Source organism: Corythoichthys intestinalis, chromosome 6 (assembly GCF_030265065.1).
Source record: "Corythoichthys intestinalis isolate RoL2023-P3 chromosome 6, ASM3026506v1, whole genome shotgun sequence".
In the NCBI taxonomy this organism is placed as follows: Eukaryota; Metazoa; Chordata; class Actinopteri; order Syngnathiformes; family Syngnathidae; genus Corythoichthys; species Corythoichthys intestinalis.
Genome location: NC_080400.1, coordinates 414,815 through 431,059, shown reverse-complemented (window position 1 = coordinate 431,059; position 16,245 = coordinate 414,815). Strand labels below are relative to the sequence as shown.

General features: G+C 46.9%; 1 protein-coding gene across 2 annotated transcripts; it reads right to left on the bottom strand.

Annotated features, from left to right (window-relative positions):
• Positions 1 to 143: 143 nt before the first annotated feature.
• LOC130917893 (flotillin-2-like) lies at positions 144 to 15,909 on the bottom strand. Of its 2 annotated transcripts, none has more exons than XM_057839648.1 (12): positions 15,862 to 15,909; positions 15,714 to 15,784; positions 15,317 to 15,398; positions 7,035 to 7,125; positions 6,853 to 6,976; positions 6,470 to 6,588; positions 6,301 to 6,414; positions 4,046 to 4,165; positions 3,750 to 3,964; positions 3,497 to 3,680; positions 2,998 to 3,111; positions 144 to 877 (listed from the first exon to the last, which is right to left on the bottom strand). In XM_057839648.1, the coding sequence occupies exons 2-12, from the start codon at positions 15,760 to 15,762 to the stop codon at positions 839 to 841; spliced, it is 1,251 nt and encodes a 416-aa protein (XP_057695631.1). In that variant the 5' UTR covers positions 15,763 to 15,784; positions 15,862 to 15,909; the 3' UTR covers positions 144 to 838. The 2 variants fall into 2 exon arrangements, with proteins under 2 accessions (XP_057695631.1, XP_057695630.1); XM_057839647.1 differs by having other exon boundaries at positions 15,714 to 15,788; positions 15,862 to 15,897.
• Positions 15,910 to 16,245: the final 336 nt, after the last annotated feature.

The following is a 16,245-nucleotide window of genomic DNA, read 5'->3' as shown; positions in this document are numbered from 1 at the left end:
TTACACGTGAAAAAGGTTTTGCACGTGGAAAAAAACAACAGTATAAAAAACTAAAAGTGATACTAATCTTTTGAATAAACATGAAATGGAAACTATAATCCACTCAAACCCACGGAACAAAAGAAGAAAAACACTATAAAAAGTAGCATTGATTCCCCGCCAAATGACTTTTTATTCCAAACAAAGGCTCACGTGACCGTAGTCTCTGTCACCAGATGACAACGCGACAACTTCATCGTCACCGTTACATGTTCACGGTATTTTACGACAGCAATGCATCAAGCACACTCACAATGTTTGTTACGGTAACAGTCTTTGTCCAGGTCTAAAAATATTGCAGTTAAAAGTCAGCCAGTAATGTAGCAAATTGTATTTGGTTGTACTTTTTAGAAAGCTGATTACATTCTAAAAAGATACTATTTGCTATAAATATCTTTTCCTTGAAGAAACTGATCAACACATTCCTTTAGAGAATAGATGAGTGCAAAGGATTATTTACAGGTCTTCACCAAAAACCAATCAGGATGTTATAGTTCATCTAAAACACAAGTGGATAATCTGTCGTGAAATGGTGAGCACTGGCTTCCTGTCAGTCAAAGGATACGCCATCAAATGTACAAAAACACTTCAAGATGCTACAACGAGTGACTTTGAAATGATAGAGCAGATTTTGGACACAGTCATCCCAAAATAGTGACAGAAAAGCCTTCATCATGAAAGTACTTCTCAACAAAGTCAGCTGCCTCGGATGTGAAGTGCGCCGTCACGTGCCGCCAGCAGATTTTAGGCGCCGCCACCAAGGCGATTTCGGGCCGAGCGTCACAAGTGCCGCCACCGCTCACGCGCTACTTTTGGCCATCTTCTGCAGCAGCCCAATCTGACAGTTGTAGAGATGAAGGGAGAAATGATGGAACCAAAACAAGTTCATGAATTGAAAGGTGACTCATTTGCCGACTAGAAGCGGCTATTTTTTCTCTCCGCTTGAAATGGCGTGGCCAATAAATAAACTTCATAATATATTGACGGTTCAGATTGGTCATGCACTGCGCCTCGGAGGATTCAAGTTATATTTTTCGTACCATGCATGCATTTTGAAACATTGTAAAAAAAAAAAAAATCAATGGGAGAAATTAGCCGCTACTGCATTGGCATCATTGTTTGAAATATTTACGTAAAATGGATGCTAACTCCGCGTTTTTTTGCTTTCAACCAAGAATCAAGACAATTTTACGTCCATATCTATGAAGAATTCAGGGAATTAAGCATTTATTCACAAAATTTTCACCGGAAAAGCTCCGTTTACGTCAGGTGGCTGCTAGCTTCATTCACTAACAGACTAGCATTGTATTTCGACATATTTACATAAACGCAAACTTCACTTTTTTTTTCTTTTTAACAAGAATCGAGACTGTTTTACGTCCATATCTATAAAGAATTCGGGGATTTAAGCAATTATTCACAAGAATTCTCACCAGAAAAGCTCTGTTTACATCAGGCGAACGCTAGCTACATTCACTAACAGACTGGCATTGTACTTCAAAATATTTATGTAACGATAACTGCACGTTTTTTTTTTTGTTTTTTTTTTGCTTTAGAGACTGTTTTACATCAATTTATATTTTAAAAATCTGGGAATTTAAGCATTTCTTCACAAAAATTTTCACTGGAAAAGCTGTTTACATCAGACGGCCGCTAGCTAGTACATTCACTAACAGATTAGCATTGTACTTAGACATATTTACGTAAAATAAATGCTAACTGCCCACTTTTTTTTTTGCTTTTAACCAAGAATCGAGAGTTTTACGTCCATATCTATAAAGAATTTGGGGATTTAAGCATTTATTCACCAGAATTTTCTACGACAAAAGACTCTTTTTGTCTGTGATTCCACTCGATCAGCTTTGACGGCCTGGCCAACAATGCAGGCACCCTATTTATCAGCCCCGCGCCCTGTGTCCCGTCAATACATTATGAAGTGTATGGCCAATACTAGTATCGGTTTTGATACGGCACTTAAATGACGTCATCCATATCGGGGAGTAGATATAGTCCCTGGGTTCCAAAAGAGTTCCGTTCCTATGCTGGTAACTTAAACAGAATTTCCGCGTGAATCGGAATGAACCCTTTATGTACCCCAAAATAACTATCCAAAAAGTCCTAAAGTATTGAATTTTGTTTACCGATGGTGGGTACACTGCCCTCTAGTGGCAGTGCTAGGTCTGGCTGGACCGGTCCCTTGTATGACTGAGAATCAGACTCAGACATGGATAAGGGATAGCTGTGCTTTGGTTTGGCCCACATCAGGCTGTAAGTTGTTTCAGCTAATATATGTTTCTGTATGCATTTGTGATTAAGTTTAGAGCTATGGTTTGCGGAGTTACTTGTGAGCGATTTGCTAAGAGAATTGTAAATACGTTAGCATTTGTAGCATTTAAGATAGCGGATTTTTATCTGGCAAATTGGGCTAATTTACTCTACAAAATTGACATATTGATCAGCCTAGTTGGACACAAAAAATTGGTGTCCAGTTTTATTGTTAAAATGCGTGTCATTTTGAACATAAGTGTGTTACAGCTGTAGCAACAACAGAGATTTCTTCTAGTTTAATATCGCAATATATTGCAAACCCCCCCCAAAATTGTAATGACGGGGTTTTCAATATCGTTCAGGCCTATTCTAGAGGAGGTTAAATATTGAGCTGCTTTTCAAAAAAAGTACTTAAAATGATTTTTCCATGTATTGTATCCTTACTTGCACACAGCATGGTTATATATGAACTTTATTGCTTCCTTTCTGCTTGACAGTGTCAAGATGTTTTATACCACCACCTGCAGGATAATCTGCGTATTGCCTTGTTGACCAAAACAAACACTGAACAAAGATGGCAGTGACACTGAGGGTTACATGTGGCCTCTTCTTGGCCCGTTCCAGAAAAATCCTAAAACCGCCGCTGTATACATAATTATCTACAGCCTCCCGAAAATTAATCCGGGTTACCTTGGTGAGGTCGTCGGCCATCAGTTCGGGCGGCAGCCGGTCGCGTCCGCCGTCTCCGCCCAGGATGACGATCTCCCCGGTCTTGGCCAGCGGCGCCGACACCTTGGCGGCGATCTGCGGGTGTAACGGACTTAATTTAGATCTGTGCGATTCAACTTGTTCACATTAGAAGGCACAATAGCGCCCCCGACTCATGCGGTGACTGTAAACAGCTGAGCATGTCGCAGTTATATTTTTGTCATCATTGAAGTAAGTTGGATAGCATTGCTAAGTTGCTATTAGCTCAGTGCCACAAAGCTAACCATTTGAATTATTCTTCAGCAGCTAGTGGCGAGGCCTGTGAGACTGAACGGCTTTGTGTGTTATGCTAGACGATGGAGTCGGAACCGTCCATGTCTCCTGGAAATGTTTTTAAAAAGTCTCCAAGAGTTGGAAGCACCAAGTCGCTGCAAAGAAAAAGGGTTATACGGGCCCTGAAGGAAGGGTTAGCTGCGTTTACCTCGGGGAGGGCCCGGAGGACCAGGGCGGTCTTGGCGGCGTGGCCGTAGCGTCGGTAAGCGTCGGCCTTCAGCTTCATCTTCTCCGCCTCGGCGTTGCCCACCGCCCGGATCCTGGACGCCTCCGCCTCGCCCGTCTTTCTGATCTTCTCCGCATGGGCTTCCGCGATGAGCACGCGCATCTTCCTGAGGAGGAGGAGAGCTGGCCCATCCATCCAAACGGAAAGCGGCGTCGGATGTTCGGACGGCGCTCACTTGTGCCCTTGGGCCAGCCGCTCCATCTTGAAGGCCTCCGCTTCGGCGGGCCGCTTGACGGTGGCGACGAGCTCCATGTCGGCGCGCCGGATCTCCTTGTCCTCGATGTCGATCTGCTTGCGCCGCTGCACCACCAGGATCTCCATCTCCTCCAAGCGGATCTTCTGCTGCTCTTTGGCCGCCTGCAGCTCGTACGCCAGCTGGGCCTCTGCTTTCTGCCGGAGGACGGGACAGACGCGGTCGGTCGGTCGGTCGGTCGGCGACACCGGGACAGGAAAAAAAAATAGCGGCCGTACCTTGGTATTGACCTCCTGGTTGAAGGCGGCTTTCTGCAGCTCCAGTTCTCGCTTGGAGTCGGCCATCTTGGTGTCGGCCCGGAACTTGACGTCCATCATCTCCTTCTTGCACTCGGCTTCCTAACGGGACGGCAGAGGACATTTGGCTCGGGGCGTTTCGTACTCCTTCGCCTCCGTATCAAACAGCCGTCACTAACTGATAGCTTGTCCGGAGTGAAGGGAATACTATCTCTTCTTGTATTTACCAATTGACTGTTTGTATAACTAACACGCTTAATACGCGTATAATCAATCAGGGATTGGTATCGTTTCTCTGTATTGACGGTTTGACTGTTTGTATTACAGCCAATATAAAATAAATAGCACATATACCATAGTTTAAGGAAAACAAGCAGGATCTAAAATAGACATGACGCCTTCTTAGCACGGAAGCCCAACGTGTGCGCCATGCAACTGGCTGAGCCCGATTGACGCTGACGAGGCAAAACATCTACAAGCCCACGTCTGCACCACCAACTTTCGCAATTAGTTCTCCCGGACAAACCATAACAAACAGCGGGACGTCCTGTCCCAACACAAGGAACACCGGAGAACGCCCGATATCCAACTGATAACACGACTGACAAGAGCTTGTTTGACGCCGGGGCGGGCAAAATCTCCCACTGCAGTTGCCCCAGTAACGGTGACTCAGCAACTGTGACGCACGAACTAAACAGCCCAAACTGCGATAGAAGATTATCCTAAACAACGCCCAAACACATCCTTCTTCCTGCCCATAAGCCGCCCCGTGAGAGCCTTCAAAAAGACAATGTTTAACTAATCGTTGTCATTTTTTCTCTGGGAACCTTTTGTTGACTTGTGATATGGTGACCCTGAGTCTGCCTCCTTGCCTGGACCTAGTTGCTGTTTGCCTTACTGTTTGATCGCTGTCCACCTGAATAAATTGTCAACTTGTGTTTTTAAAGTCAGTAGCAGAGGTTAAGACTAGGGTGAACGTGTGGAGTTTGGCCTTTTGACCGGGTTGTCGGGATTTCGCCGGCCCGGGTATTTGGAGCTGCGCCAGCGCGGGTCCGTTGGGTCGGCTGGCGTGATTCCAGCAGTCTGGCTAAAAGGTCAGATTCCTTCGTAAAAAATAAATTATTATTCCTTATTTTAAAATATATATACCATTTAAATTGTATTTTAAATGAATTTTCATTTAAAAAAATATCAATAATTTTAAAAATCCAAAAAGAGGAATTTATTCATAAGTTCCTCCTTTTTATATATTTTTCTATCATTTTAAAGTATTTCCTTTTTCCATTTTTTTATTTTAAAATTTTCATTTCATTTTCATTTGTATGACTTTTTATCAAAGTATTTCCTACTTTTTTTGCAAAATGTTACAATTTTTCTTTATCTTCATTATTATTATTTCCGTGTAACTTCGTCCAATCCATTTTGTCGCCCAGTCAAAACCCATTGGACGTCAATCGCCGTCACTGGGAACCTTTGAGTTCATTTATGAAATATTGACAATTGAGGAATACATAACAGACGCATTCATTACTAGGGCTGTCAAACGATTAAAATTTTTAATCGAGTTAATCACAGCTTAAAAATTAATTGTAATTAATCGCATTTCAACCCATCTATAAAATATGCCATATTTTTCTGTAAATTTTTGTTCGAATGGAAAGACACAAGACATATATACATTCAACATACTGTACATAAGTAATGTGTTTATAATAACAATAAAACAACAAGATGGCATTAACGTTATTAACATTCTGTAAAAGCGATCCATGGAAGAAAGACTTGTAGTTCTTAAAAGATAAATGTAAGTACAAGTTATAGAAATTTTATATTAAAACCCCTCTCAATGTTTTCGTTTTAATAAAATTTGTAAAATGTTCAATCAAAAAATAAACTAGTAGCTCGCCATTGTTGATGTCAATAATTACACCATGCTTACTCATTGTGCTGATAACCCATAAAACCCAAGCGCCAGCAGAGGGCAAAAAACACCAAAAAATAAGTGCACATGACACTGTGCTGTCATTTTAATCTGTTTGAGCGGGACATGTGCATTAATTGCGTCAAATATTTTAGCGTGATTAATTTGAAAAATTACTGCCCGTTGACGCGATAATTTTGACAGCCCTATTCATTACAAAAAAAAACAACCAAAAAAAGTCAAAAAGTACAGCTAAAAATGAGAAAATCTTCAAATGGAAAAGTTAATTTCAAAATAAATCTGGAACGTGAATTACCCGTATCCCGGCATCCCGCTCCGCTTCAGCCACGCCGATGTCGGCGTCTCGCCGGACAGCGGCCGTCTGGGTCTTACCCAGCGAGCTCAGGTAGTCCAGTTTGTCGTAGACGTCCTACGAGACACGGAAGTCAAGGCCGCCGTTGTGGGGTGGCACGGCGACCTCTCACCTTGATGGTGAAGCTCAGGATCTCGATGCCCATGCGACCCACGTCGGGCGCCGCCACCTCCCGTACCAACTTGGCAAACTGGTCTCGGTCCTGGTAGATCTGCTCCACCGTCAAGGTCCCTACCGTCCGCCGTCACAACATTGTAAAATGATGTCGTCGCTATCGGCGAGTGCTAAGAAATAACGTGCCGATACTGCGCTGTAAGTTTAGCCACCGATGAAATAGCAGATGCTCTGACGGCGAGAAAATCATCTTTTGATTTAAACAGAGTTCAGCGTTATGTCCGAAAGGGGCTTTCGTGTATCGGAAGGCTGTTTGACGCAATTGGTGGACAGTAAAAAAAAAAAAAAGAAGGGAAGGGAAAGCCATGCGATTGCCAGTACCTAAGATGGAGCGTAGGTGTCCCTCCAGTGTCTGCAAGACCACGCCTTTGATCTCAGCCACCGACTTGCCCAGGAACTGCTCGCACGCCAGCGCCAAGAGGTCCGGCTCCGTCATCACCTTCACCTGCCGAAGCGCCGAGTCAGATTGGGGTCGGCGGCTTCCCGATCGATCGCCCGCCTACCTGAGCCACGCCCGTGACGGTGATGGCCACGCCCTCCGCCGTTTCCACGTCCTCACAGCGCGGCTGTAGCGTCATGAGCTCCAGCGTCATTCTGCGCACGTGGAAATAGCCGGCCGTAAAATGGCTGATGTCAATGCGCCGGGCGGTTGCTCGGGGCCCCCGAGAGCTGCCAAAATGTACTCAGAAGAAACGACAAGAAGTTGAACCGACAGTAACCGACCACACCTTTTGTGGCTTTACCCCATTTGCGAACGGTATCCTTTCTCGTATTTACCGATCGACTGTTTGTATTATTCAAACTCACCCAATATAAGATTAATAGCACTTATACCATAGTTTAAAGAAACCAAACAGAATATATTTGAGGCAAGGCATAAGAGATACATGACGCCTTCTTATCACAGAAGCCCAATGCGTGAGTCATGCAACTGACTGAGCAAGATTGGCGCTGACAAGCCCACGTCTGCGCCACCAACTCCCGACATTTGTTCCGGACAGTCCAGAACAGATGGCGGGACATCTTGTCTTGACAAGGAACATCCGATAAGGAGGAACCCGTGACCGAGAAGTGAACTCTCAACAATCACGTTGCGCTGAGGTGGCAGAATCCACAATCCTTGTTGCCATGACAACAGTAACTCCCGAATCCTCCTGTCCAATCCACAAACAGACAATAATCCTAAACAACGCCCAAAAACACCCTTCTTCTGCTCACAGCCCGCACCGCGAAAGCCTTCAAAAACGACTGAGTGTTTAACTCATCGTTGTCATTTTTCTCAGGCACCTTTTGTTGACTTGTGATAGGATGACCTTGGAACGAGTCTGCCTCCTCGCCTGAGTCTGTTTTTGTTTTGCCTTGCCGTTTGATCGCTGTTGACCCGAATAAATTGTCAACTTGTGCTTCGACGCATTTTTCCAGCTTTCGAAATGAAGTCAGTACAAGGGGTAAAGGTGAACGTGCAGAGTTTGGCCTTTTGGCCGGGTTTCGGGGTCTCGCCGGCCCGGGTCGTCGGAGCTGCGCCAGGCTGGCGTGATTCCGGCAATCTGGCTAAAAGTTCAGATTGCTAGTGATGTTACGCTCGAGACAAGTGTCGAGCGCTCGCGGCAGAAGTATCACAAATCAGTCATCCCGATGTCTCGCTGGATCCGGTGGAACAGCTAGTGACGTCACGCTCGAAACAGACGCCCGACAAGTATTCCAATACGTTGTACCGATGTCTCGCTTCATTCAGTGGAAAATCACCTGGCCGCGGAAGTGAAGCGTTGTGATGACACACGCGTGTCGCCCACGACCGTGGATGTGTCACTCAGGTAGGGAGGGGTCGAGTCAGTCGATTTGGTTCAGTCAAACAAGGCTTATAAAAAGGGGAAATATCCCTCAAAATGTTGTGGGTTGTGGAGAGGAGAGCTTTTGCGCGCATTACGTCATATTGAGAACAAGGGAGAGTAAAGTGAAGTTAGATCACATTAGAATCTAATGTGTAATCTGAGCTAATTTCGGGGTCCCCAAACTACGGCCCGCCTCCACATTTGGTCCGGCCCCTGAACAATACCTGTATAAATATTTTTTTTCCAATAGTGTTATTTATTTCCTGGCTTTTTTCTGTGAAGAAACCAGAGAGGGTTATTTGGTTATTATCTATTTAATTACCCCCCATGAGTCATCACCTTATCGTGGTGGAGGGGTTTGCGTGTCTCAATGATCCTAGGAGCTATGTTGTCTGGGGCTTTAAGCCCCTGGTAGGGTCACCCAAGGCAAACAGGTCCTAGGTGAGAGGCCAGACAAAGTATGGCTCAAAAAGACCCCTTATGATGAGCAAGATTATTGAACCCCAGTTTCCCTTGCCCGGACGCGGGTTACCGGGGCCCCCCTCTGGAGCCAGGCCTGGAGGTGGGGCTCGAAGGCAAGCGTCTGGTGGCCGGGCCTGTCCCCATGGGGCCCGGCCGGGCTCAGCCCGAAAAGGCAACGTGGGTTCCCCTTCCCATGGGCTCACCACCTGTGGGAGGGGCCAAAGGGGTCGGGTGCGTAGGGAGTTGGGCGGCAGCCAAAGGCGGGGGCCTTGGCGGTCCGACCCCCAGCTGCTGAAGCTAACTCTTGGGACATGGAATGTCACCTCTCTGGCAGGGAAGGAGCCTGAGCTGGTGTGTGAGGCAGAGAAGTTCCGACTAGATATAGTCGGACTCTCCTCCACACACAGCTTGGGTTCTGGTACCAATCCTCTCGAGAGGGGTTGGACTCTCTTCCACTCTGGAGTTGCCCATGGTGAGAGGCGCCGGGCAGGTGTGGGCATACTTATTGCCCCCCGGCTTGGCGCCTGTACGTTGGGGTTTACCCCGGTAGACGAGAGGGTAGCCTCCCTCCGCCTTCGGGTGGGGGGACGGGTTCTAACTGTTGTTTGTGCTTATGCACCGAACAGCAGCTCAGAATACCCACCCTTTTTGGAGTCCTTGGAGGGTGTGCTAGAGAGCGCCCCCTCTGGGGACTCCCTCGTTCTACTGGGGGACTTCAACGCTCACGTGGGCAATGACAGTGAGACCTGGAGGGGCGTGATTGGGAGGAACGGCCCCCCCGATCAGAACCCGAGTGGTGTTATGTTATTGGACTTCTGTGCTCGTCACGGTTTGTCTATAACGAACACCATGTTCAAACATAGGGGTGTCCATATGTGCACTTGGCACCAGGACACCCTAGGCCGCAGTTCGATGATCGACTTCGTAATCGTGTCATCGGACTTGCGGCCGCATGTTTTGGACACTCGGGTGAAGAGAGGGGCGGAGCTGTCAACCGATCACCACCTGGTGGTGTGTTGGCTCCGATGGCGGGGGAAGATGCTGGCCAGACCTGGCAGGCCCAAACGTATTGTGAGGGTCTGCTGGGAACGTCTGGCAGAATCCCCTGTCAGAAAGAGTTTCAACACCCACCTCCGGCAGAACTTCTCCCTTGTCCCGGGGGAGGTGGGGGACATTGAGTCCGAGTGGGCCATGTTCCGCACCTCCATTGTTGAGGCGGCCGATCAGAGCTGTGGCCGTAAGGTGGTTGGTGCCTGTCGAGGCGGCAATCCCCGAACCCGCTGGTGGACACCAGCGGTAAGGGATGCCGTCAAGCTGAAGAAGGAGGCCTATCGGGCCTTTTTGGCCTGTGGGACTCCGGAGGCAGCTGACAGGTACCGGCTGGCCAAGCGGACTGCGGCCTCGGCAGTCGCCGAGGCAAAAACTCGGACATGGGAGGAGTTCGGTGAGGCCATGGAAAACGACTTCCGGATGGCTTCGAGGAAATTCTGGTCCACCATCCGGCGTCTGAGGAGAGGAAAGCAGTGCACTATTAACACTGTGTATAGTGAAGATGGTGTACTGCTGACCTCGACTCGGGACGTCGTGAGTCGGTGGAGAGAATACTTCGAAGCCCTCCTCAATTCCACCGACACGCCTTCCTTTGAGGAAGCAGAGTCTGGGGACTCTGAGGTGGGCTCTTCGATCTCTGGGGTTGAAGTCACTGAGGCGGTTGGTAAGCTCCTCGGTGGCAAGGCCCCGGGGGTGGATGAGATCCGCCCGGAGTTCCTAAAGGCTCTGGATGTTGTAGGGCTGTCATGGCTGACACGCCTCTACAACATCGCGTGGACATCGGGGACAGTGCCTCTGGATTGGCAGACCGGGGTGGTGGTCCCCCTTTTTAAAAAGGGGGACCGGAGGGTGTGTTCCAATTATAGAGGAATCACACTCCTCAGCCTCCCCGGTAAAGTCTATTCAGGGGTGCTGGAGAGGAGGGTCCGTCGGGAAGTCGAATCTCGGATTCAGGAGGAGCAGTGTGGTTTTCGTCCCGGCCGTGGAACAGTGGACCAGCTCTACACCCTCAGCAGGGTCCTCGAGGGTGCATGGGAGTTCGCCCAACCAGTCTACATGTGTTTTGTGGATTTGGAGAAGGCGTTCGACCGTGTGCCTAGGGGAATCCTGTGGAGGGTGCTCCGGGAGTACGGGGTACCGAGCCCCTTGGTAAGGGCTGTTCGGTCCCTGTACGACCGGTGTCAGAGTCTGGTCCGCATTGCCGGCAGTAAGTCGAATTCGTTCCCAGTGAGGGTTGGACTCCGCCAAGGCTGCCCTTTGTCACCGATTTTGTTCATAACTTTTATGGACAGAATTTCTAGGCGCAGCCGAAGCGTTGAGGGGGTCCGGTTTGGTGACCTCAGCATTGAATCTCTGCTTTTTGCAGATGATTTAGTGCTGTTGGCTTCATCAAGCCGTGACCTCCAACTCTCACTGGAGCGGTTCGCAGCTGAGTGTGAAGCGGTTGGGATGAAGATCAGCACCTCCAAATCCGAGACCATGGTCCTCAGTCGGAAAAGGGTGGAGTGCCCTCTCCGGGTCGGGGATGAGATCCTGCCCCAAGTGGAGGAGTTCAAGTATCTTGGGGTCTTGTTCACGAGTGACGGTAGGAGGGAGCGGGAGATCGACAGGCGAATCGGTGCGGCGTCTGCAGTAATGCGGACGCTGCACCGGTCCGTAGTGGTGAAGAAGGAGCTGAGCCGAAAGGCAAAGCTCTCGATTTACCAGTCGATCTACGTTCCTACCCTCACCTATGGTCACGAGCTTCGGGTCGTGACCGAAAGAACAAGATCCCGGATACAAGCGGCCGAAATGAGTTTCCTCCGCAGGGTGTCCGGGCTCTCCCTTAGAGATAGGGTGAGAAGCTCGGTCATCCGGGAGGGACTCGGCGTCGAGCCGCTACTCCTCCGCGTAGAGAGGAGCCAGCTGAGGTGGCTCGGGCATCTGGTTCGGATGCCTCCCGGACGCCTCCCTGGAGAGGTGTTCCGGGCATGTCCCACCGGCGGGAGGCCCCGGGGACGACCCAGGACACGCTGGAGAGACTATGTCTCTCGGCTGGCCTGGGAACGCCTTGGGATCCCGCCGGAGGAGCTGGTTGAAGTGGCTGGGGAGAGGGAAGTCTGGGCTTCCCTGTTAAAGCTGCTGCCCCCGCGACCCGACCCCGGAACAAGCGGAAGATAATGGATGGATGGATGGATATTTAATTAATAGTATTATATTTAGGGCTGTCAAACGATTAAACATTTTAATCAAGGTAATCACAGCTTAAAAATGAATTCATCGTAATTAATCGCAATTCAAACCATCTATAAAATATGCCATATTTTTCTGTAAATTATTGTTGGAATGGAAAGATAAGACACAAGATGGATATATACATTCAATCTGACCAGGCTGGGACGCGAACCCCCGCGCCGCGACGAATCTAGTCGGCAGGCAAGGACGCTAACCGCTGCGCCGATACAGCTCGAGCCAACGGCGCAGCCGTTAGCGTCCTTACATGGAGGAATCGGCGGGGAGGTTTCCTTGTGCTACAACGGATACACTGTGGGTGTACCCGTTACACTCTCCCCCCGAAACCTTCGCTGCCGATCCCGGGACCTCTCGCATGGCAGGCGAGAATTCTACCACTGAACCACCAATGCAAAATTCCTCTTCTTCACTCATTTGATCCTCTTTACTGTCCAGTCCTTCAATTCGGCCATCAGACTCATTCCTTTTCTTTGTTTTACTTCTTGTCCTGATATTCACTCTTTTGTCATCTTGGGAATCTAATTCACTCTGATCTGCGACAGGTAAGAACCCACATGGGAGAAGCAAATCTCTGTGTAGGGTGCGTTGAGGACCCTCTCCAGTTTCTGGTTTAACAATATAAACAGGACTGTCTTGGATGCGTTTCACAACTGTGTGAATGGTTTGCTCCCATCGGTTGGCAAGTTTATGTTTCCCTCTGATGTTGACATTCCTTACTAGGAACAAAGAGTTCAGCAGCTCTTATCTTTTTGTCAAACTGTGTTTTATTCTTCTGACCCATCTTTTTTGCGTGTTCTGAAGCAAGAGTGTAGCTTTCTTGGAGGTTACAACGAAGTGTCTTAATGTAGTCAGAATAGGATTTTGTACCAACTTCCCCAGGATAAGTGCCAAGGACCAGATCAATAGGCAACCTGGGTTGTCTGCCGAACATTAATTCATATGGGGAATATCCTGTCGTGTCATTTTTTGTACAATTGTAGGCATGTGTTAAGGGCTTGACAAAGTCTCGCCAATGGTACTTGTCTTTGTCCTCAAGTGTGCCTAGCATGCCCAACAGCGTCCTATTGTATTGTTCTACCGGGTTACCACAAGGAAGATAGGGAGTCGTACGGATTTTTCTTGCCCCAATCAATCCACAAAGCTCCTTCACAATCTTGGATTCAAAGTCTCTTCCCTGGTCGCTCAGCAACCGACAAGGAAGACCATAGGGGATGATCAGATTATCTGGTACCAAGTGTAACGGGTGCACCCACAGTGTTGAGATAATTATCGGGGGTTGATTTTATTAAATGTTTGCTTGATTGGTTGATTGAATATTTGCTTATGCTCATATATACTGCCATATTCTTCTTACTTCTAGATTTGCTTATGCTCATATATACCATAAATAATACATATTGCCACATTTTTCTTACGTATATAACCAGTAAATGATTATTGCTTGCTATACCAGATTGTAGTATAATGCTTAAGTGTTACAAAGTGCAGAAGAGGGTCGGGGTGGCTTCATGGCCGCGTCGTTGCGTAACTGGACCTTCCAGGCATCCTCAGCACCTGGGGTTTGGACTTTCGCCTAGCCCTTCGAGGACGATTTTCCATCCGAGGACATCTTCCAGGGCCACAGCGGTGCATAACTGGAAGTGTTTGGACTATTCTGCTGATTGTTTAACGTTGCATAACTCATTATTTTGACGGTTTATATATTATTTTGACTGTTTATATGATTGTTTACATAAGCTCTTGCTCTACACACGTGTATCACTTAATTCCACCTACATGCACACACATAGCCAATAAAAAACCACATGGGTGTCGCCAGCCTGCTTTCCCCTCCCTCAGGGCGACACCCATCTTGTTCAGGGAAAACCCCTAAATAAAATACCAAGGAGGTTTTTTGTCCTTTAGATCAATCTTGGTGACTTACGAGTCACATGTTTGACCTCCTTGGCCAAGAAAACTGAGTGTCTTCTCTCCTTATTTTTGGGTAATTTTACAATGTCAACCTAAGGATCTATTTTTGAACTTGACACACAGTGTATCCGTTGTAGCACGAGGAAACCTCCCCGCTGATTCCTTCATGTAAGGACGCTAACGGCTACTCCGTTGGCTCGAGCTTTATTGGCGCAGTGGTTAACATCCTTGCCTGCCGACTAGATTCGTCGCAGCGCGCGGGTTCGCGTCCCAGCTAACAATAAACTTGTAGTTCTTAAAAGATGAATGTTAGTACAAGTTATAGAAATTTTATATTAAAACCCCTCTTAATGTTTTCGTTTTAATAAAATTTGTAAAATTTTAAATAAAAAAAAAAAAAACTTTTAGCTCGCCATTGTTGATGTCAATAACTACACAATTCTCATGGTGCTGAAACCCATAAAATCAGTCGCACCCAAGCGCCAGCAGAGGGCAACAAAACAAAAAACACAAGTAACAAGCTGACATTACATTGTGCTGTTTTAACGGCTTTTTTGTTGTTGTTATTATTATTATTTTTTTTTTAATTCATCTGGGGTAAGAAAAAAAAATTTAGGCCAGGAGTCGATCGCTCTACTGCTTGCACATTATGCAAGGTATGAAACCACCATACCACCCACAGGTTTAGGTACTCAGAAGACACTTTGTTGTATGGTTATATGAAAGTTCAATATATTTTTGTCCAGCAGATGCCACCACACTGAATTGTGTCAAATGCCTCGTAGCACTGAACCTTTTCAACACATTTGCTTAAGTGGTACAGAAAGCAGTGGTGAAGCAGTGTCATGACTCACCACACTGATTCATGGCAAATGCTTCATAAGACCGAACCATTTCAACACATTGCTTGATATTGATTCACTGCTTAAGAAAGCTTCGGTTTCTCCATCACTAGATTGCTTCAGTAGCAACCTGCACTCCATGTCGTCATTGGACCCCGCGTATTTTGACAAACAATGACGTATTTCGAAGCACATTTTTGTGCAGAGGGCCCGGCGTTTTCTTGTTTTGAGTCTGAAGAAACCCTAATAAACCCACTGCGTGCCATTTACACGTCGGGCGCCATCGACGGACGTCCGATCGGACGGCTCAGTTGTGAATTTCAACGAGTTTGTCACTTGATAGTATCGGTCAACCAATGGAAGATTGGCTCAATATCCGCCGACGGCCAATTAGATGAACTATTATTTCAGAAAGCCCAACAGCGACATCTTATGGTTAGTATGCGAAGAATTGACCTTTGCGTGTGGGAGAGGAGCCACCAAGCCCACGACCACCCGCCCACCACGTAGGTCTTGGAATCGGATCCCGAACAGCCGCCTGCGAAGAAAGCAAAAACAAGAGGATTTCCGCTCAAACACCACATCGCCCTAAATGGTCATTTAAAAAAAAAATAAGTGATCGATAAATAAATGACAAATAGTCATTTAGGGGAAAAACATCAATTTTACAAAAAATAAATAAAAATGAATGAAAAGGAAAACGGCCATGATGGTTGATGTGTTTGGTTTGCACAATACGATTGTTTAAATAAAATATAATAATTAGCTTGGTAGGGTTGTAGGCTAGCCGCCGATTAGCGGCGAGCAATGAAACTGCAGTCACTCTCGGCTTAGCCAGCTGACTAAATCTTACCGGAAACCACCAAGGCTTCGTTGGGACCGACGGTCAGGCAGTTGCCCATGTCCGCCCCTCGCCTCACCTGCCTGCCTTCCCGCACGACCAAAAAAAGAGAAGACTTTACTTGGTGCTCCAGCAAATTGGGGAAAAAACAAATACACACAGGTGCAGCCTTGCGGGGATGCGAGCGGCTGCTTCTTGTCTTTAACGGCGCTTCGCCAACTCCAAAAGCTCGTTGGCGCCAACTATCGATCTGGCATAGAAAACGTACTTTTTTTTTTTCTTCAAAGTGCTAAACATGTATAAAAAGTATTTACTTTTTTAATTAATAAGGAAATAAATTCTTGATTTATGGCTGAGTAGAAGGTGCTCCCCCCACGACTCGACTTCAGTTAAGCGTGAGAAAATGACTGTCTTCATTTTTAACATCTAAAAAAATACATTTTTTATATATTTTTTGTATTTCAATACAAAAAAATACAACAACAAAAGAACACAGTACATTGTGAATATTCTCTTCACATATATATATATATATATATTTTTT

What these genes read in the sequence shown, in the direction of transcription:
- LOC130917893 (XM_057839648.1), bottom strand. Translation starts at nt 15,762, where the DNA reads ATGGGCAACTGCCTGACCGTCGGTCCCAACGAAGCCTTGGTGGTTTCC. An exon ending in AGCGGGATGCCGGGATACGG is followed by an intron (nt 4,166 to 6,300) that starts GTAATTCACGTT and finishes CCGTCCCGTTAG; the next exon opens with GAAGCCGAGTGCAAGAAGGA. An exon ending in ACCAGGAGGTCAATACCAAG is followed by an intron (nt 3,965 to 4,045) that starts GTACGGCCGCTA and finishes GTCCTCCGGCAG; the next exon opens with AAAGCAGAGGCCCAGCTGGC.